At 37.9% G+C, this 3,510-nt stretch overlaps 1 protein-coding gene across 3 annotated transcripts in view; it reads right to left on the reverse strand.

Annotated features, from left to right (window-relative positions):
• LOC102679388 (probable chitinase 10) overlaps positions 1-3,510 on the reverse strand; it is a 14,366-nt gene that overhangs the window by 3,097 nt on the left and 7,759 nt on the right. For 2 of the 3 annotated variants that reach the window (XM_006621547.2, XM_006621548.2), the window contains exons 14-22: positions 2,957-3,312; positions 2,518-2,862; positions 2,280-2,448; positions 1,946-2,157; positions 1,527-1,863; positions 1,039-1,443; positions 661-963; positions 377-588; positions 24-302 (exon numbers count right to left, since the gene is read on the reverse strand). In XM_006621547.2, coding sequence (XP_006621610.1) covers positions 24-302; positions 377-588; positions 661-963; positions 1,039-1,443; positions 1,527-1,863; positions 1,946-2,157; positions 2,280-2,448; positions 2,518-2,862; positions 2,957-3,312 — 2,618 coding nt within the window. The remainder of the gene's footprint in view (positions 1-23; positions 303-376; positions 589-660; positions 964-1,038; positions 1,444-1,526; positions 1,864-1,945; positions 2,158-2,279; positions 2,449-2,517; positions 2,863-2,956; positions 3,313-3,510) is intronic. The other variant, XM_006621549.2, reaches the window with a different exon arrangement.

Consider the following 3,510-nt stretch of genomic DNA (forward strand, 5'->3'; position numbering starts at 1 on the left):
TAATTATAACATAAAATACGAACAGCGTTAAATGTCGGCTCCCAATCATTAGGTAAATAATACAAAGGCGCTACATGACCGGTTTTTTTATCCCATTGACCATGATAATCGTAAGTCATCACAGATATCCAATCCAAGTATTTTGCCAAGGTTGGCACGTCATAACCCGTGTCAATAACTCGTTTGTTGGGAGAAACGGCAGCAGATAATAATAATCCTTTTGGTTTAAATTTTTCACTCAATTCTCTCACTAAACTGGCAAAGCTTTCCTTATCCGATGCTGGACCCTTGTTGCAATCAACCTAAAATTTGTTTACTCGTCAAATTATCTTAGAAATCAGACGGAAATTATAATAACTATATCAGTTTATTTTACCTGCCAACAGACTGGATATTCCCAATCTAAATCCAATCCTTCGAATTTGTATTTTTCGATAAACTGGATTACGTTCTCTATGAATCTTTGTCTAGCCGATGGCGAATTCACCAAACGGCTGTACTTGTCGCCTGCTGAATCATTCCATCCTCCGATAGCCATCAATACCTTTATACCCTTCGATTTTAACGCTGCTATTCTTTCGTAGAATTCTGAAAAAATTCTGAAAATATAGCGATCCATAAAAAAAACGAAATATACATGATATAAATCTTAATAGTTACTGTTATCTAAGTCAGCCCATGGATCGTGCGATTTTATCCTTAATTGAGATCCATCAAGTACTGCAAAACCGTATAAAACATGAGTACATAAATCAGTATCCACGTCTTCCGGTAAGAACTTCCCTCCTTCTTGACGGTACCAGGCCCAATTCGTAAAATAACAAATTACTTTAAAACCATTTTCAGATTGCACCTGATCTGTCGAAGTCGACGATGGTATAGGTGTTTTAACAGTGGTGGGCGCTACCGTGGGTGCCACTGCATCTTGATCTAAATCCTCCACTGTGATCGGTGGTTTTTCAGCTGCAAGATATTTAACTAGATAAAAAGTAAAAAATTACAAAGAGAAACGAAGAAAGATATTAAAAAAAAGATTACGTTTCTCATCTTTATTCGGTGGATTAGCTAATACTTTCTGAAGTGTATGCATTAAAGGATGCGGTCCCTCGCCGCAACGTCCCCGGAAATCATCGAGATCCAATGCCCACACCATTCCACCACCAAGACCCATATTCCTGATATACTCAGCTTTCCTTCGAATCATCTCGGCGTCATCGAAGCTGACCCATTGATTGCTTTTATACGCATAAGGGCCCATTCTATGTCGCGAATCTTGAACGACATTCCATCCACGATTCCTTATCCTATCGCAAATCTCGTAATAGGCCAAGAATCCAGCAGCTCGAGTAAACTCTCCTGCCTGTCCACCACTGGCTGGTATGTTCAATCCTGTACCCGCGCTGGGATCGTTTATGGAGAACGATTGGCCGTACAGTGGCATTCCTGTTATTGAAATAAATCAATTAGATAATGGATAACTAATTTAATTTGTGTTTTCAATCAAAGGGAGCTATATATATATATACCCATAACAATTTTTCTACGAGGAGCTCCTTTGGCGATCCAATAATTAATAGAATAGTTTGCATTGAAGTAATAATAATCATCGTTGGGATAGTAGTAAAGTGGCGCAACGTGGCCAGTTTTTTTATCCCATTGACCGTGGTAATCGTAAGTCATCACTGCGATCCAGTCCAAGTATTTGGCGAGGGCGGGAACGTCGTAACCTTTGTCAATCACTTGTTTGCTCGGTGAAACTGCGGAGCTAAGTAATAGACCTCTAGGCCTTAGCTCGTTGCTTAGCTCTTTCAGTAAACTCGCGAAACCTTGTTTATCCGAAGATGGCCCTTTCTTGCAATCAACCTACGACAAAGGTAATATATTAATTGGTAATATTCTAGAAAAAATATATAATTATGAGAGATTAATATCAGTTTGCACATACTTGCCAGCAAACTGGATATTCCCAATCTAAATCAAGTCCATCGAAATCGTATTTTTCTAGAAATTGGACTGCTTGCGCGATAAATTTCTTTCTGGCTGTGGGATTGTTCACCAAACGACTATACTTATCCCCAGCTGAATCGTTCCAACCACCCAGAGCAAGGGATACTTTTAATCCACGTTTCTTATACGCGACTACACGCTCGTAAAATCCTGTTCAAGAAACGATAAAATATTATATTTATATTCCATACTTTTTATATTCTATTAAGAAATTATTCCATACTTTAATATTCTATTAAGAATGTCCTTTTAAGAAAAAAATCATTTCTTACGGTTGTCGTAATCAGCCCAAGAATCGTGAGCTTTAATGATTAGATCCGAGTAATCCAAAACTGCAAATCCATAGACGATATGAGTGCATAGAGTGTGATCGATATTTTCAGGAACGTAACGACCGACCCCTCTTCGATACCAAGCCCAATTCGTGAAGTAACACACGATCTAATGAGAGATTATTCATTAAAGTGATTTGAATTCGCGTTAGTTCACGAATGATGACAATAATTTTACTTTGTAATATCCAGACAACGGAGAAACTTTTTCAGGATGTATCACGGCTGATGACAAGGTGGTTGTTGCTTGTGTTGTTGTTGCTTGTGTTGTTGTGCTCGCTTCCCAAGGTTTTTCAGTGCTCGATGGACGAATTGGTTTATTGTCAGGTATACTGGAATCTTGATCGTCTGTCGATACAGAATTATCTTGACAATTGGCTCTGGATGGCCAGTCGCATATGCGAGTTCTCTGATTAAAGTGCAATCCAGGAGCACAACGGAACACCTCATACCGACCCCATAAACATGCCTTGAAACTTTCGCAATCACCTGGAACGCTGGAGTAGCTTTCAGGAATGCATGGCTAAGAGATAAAAAAAAAAAATTTAATCTTTATCCTTTATAATTTTAACACGAATGATAAAGATAAATATATACCATGGATACATAAATATTACCATGGACTTAATATCCGTTGCAATCAATGGAGCTGTCTTTTTTGGTTTCTCGATACAAGGATTTTTGAATGCCCAATCGCACATATTTTTTTCTTTATTCCAATTCAATCCTGGCCCACATTGTTGAGAGATTAAATTCCCATTCACGCAAATACTGAAGCTCGTACAGGAATTTGGATAGGAGTAATACTGGCCGTGCACGCAATTCTTTTGTGGTTTCTCGTTAGGACCATTCATGAAGATAGGTTTCTGGGTGGTAGAGGATGACCATACTGCCAACGTAGATGGTTTCTTTGTGGTGGTGGTGGTTTTAACAGTCGTCGTGGTCCATGATGGTTTCTGGGTAACAGAACCTACTTTAAAGAACAAAATGTTACATTTAGGTTTATCATAAGTTTTACAATTAATCATTTCTTCGTTCATCTCTATATACCTATGTTAAACAATTGGGATATTTTATGCACTTGCATCGAGGCAGAATCTATTAAAATTAAAATGAAAATTACGTGAATAATATAGAATGGTGTCATTTTTTTTTTTTTTTTTTCAACAAG

Source organism: Apis dorsata, unplaced genomic scaffold, assembly GCF_000469605.1.
Source record: "Apis dorsata unplaced genomic scaffold, Apis dorsata 1.3 scaffold_631, whole genome shotgun sequence".
NCBI classification, from domain to species: Eukaryota; Metazoa; Arthropoda; class Insecta; order Hymenoptera; family Apidae; genus Apis; species Apis dorsata.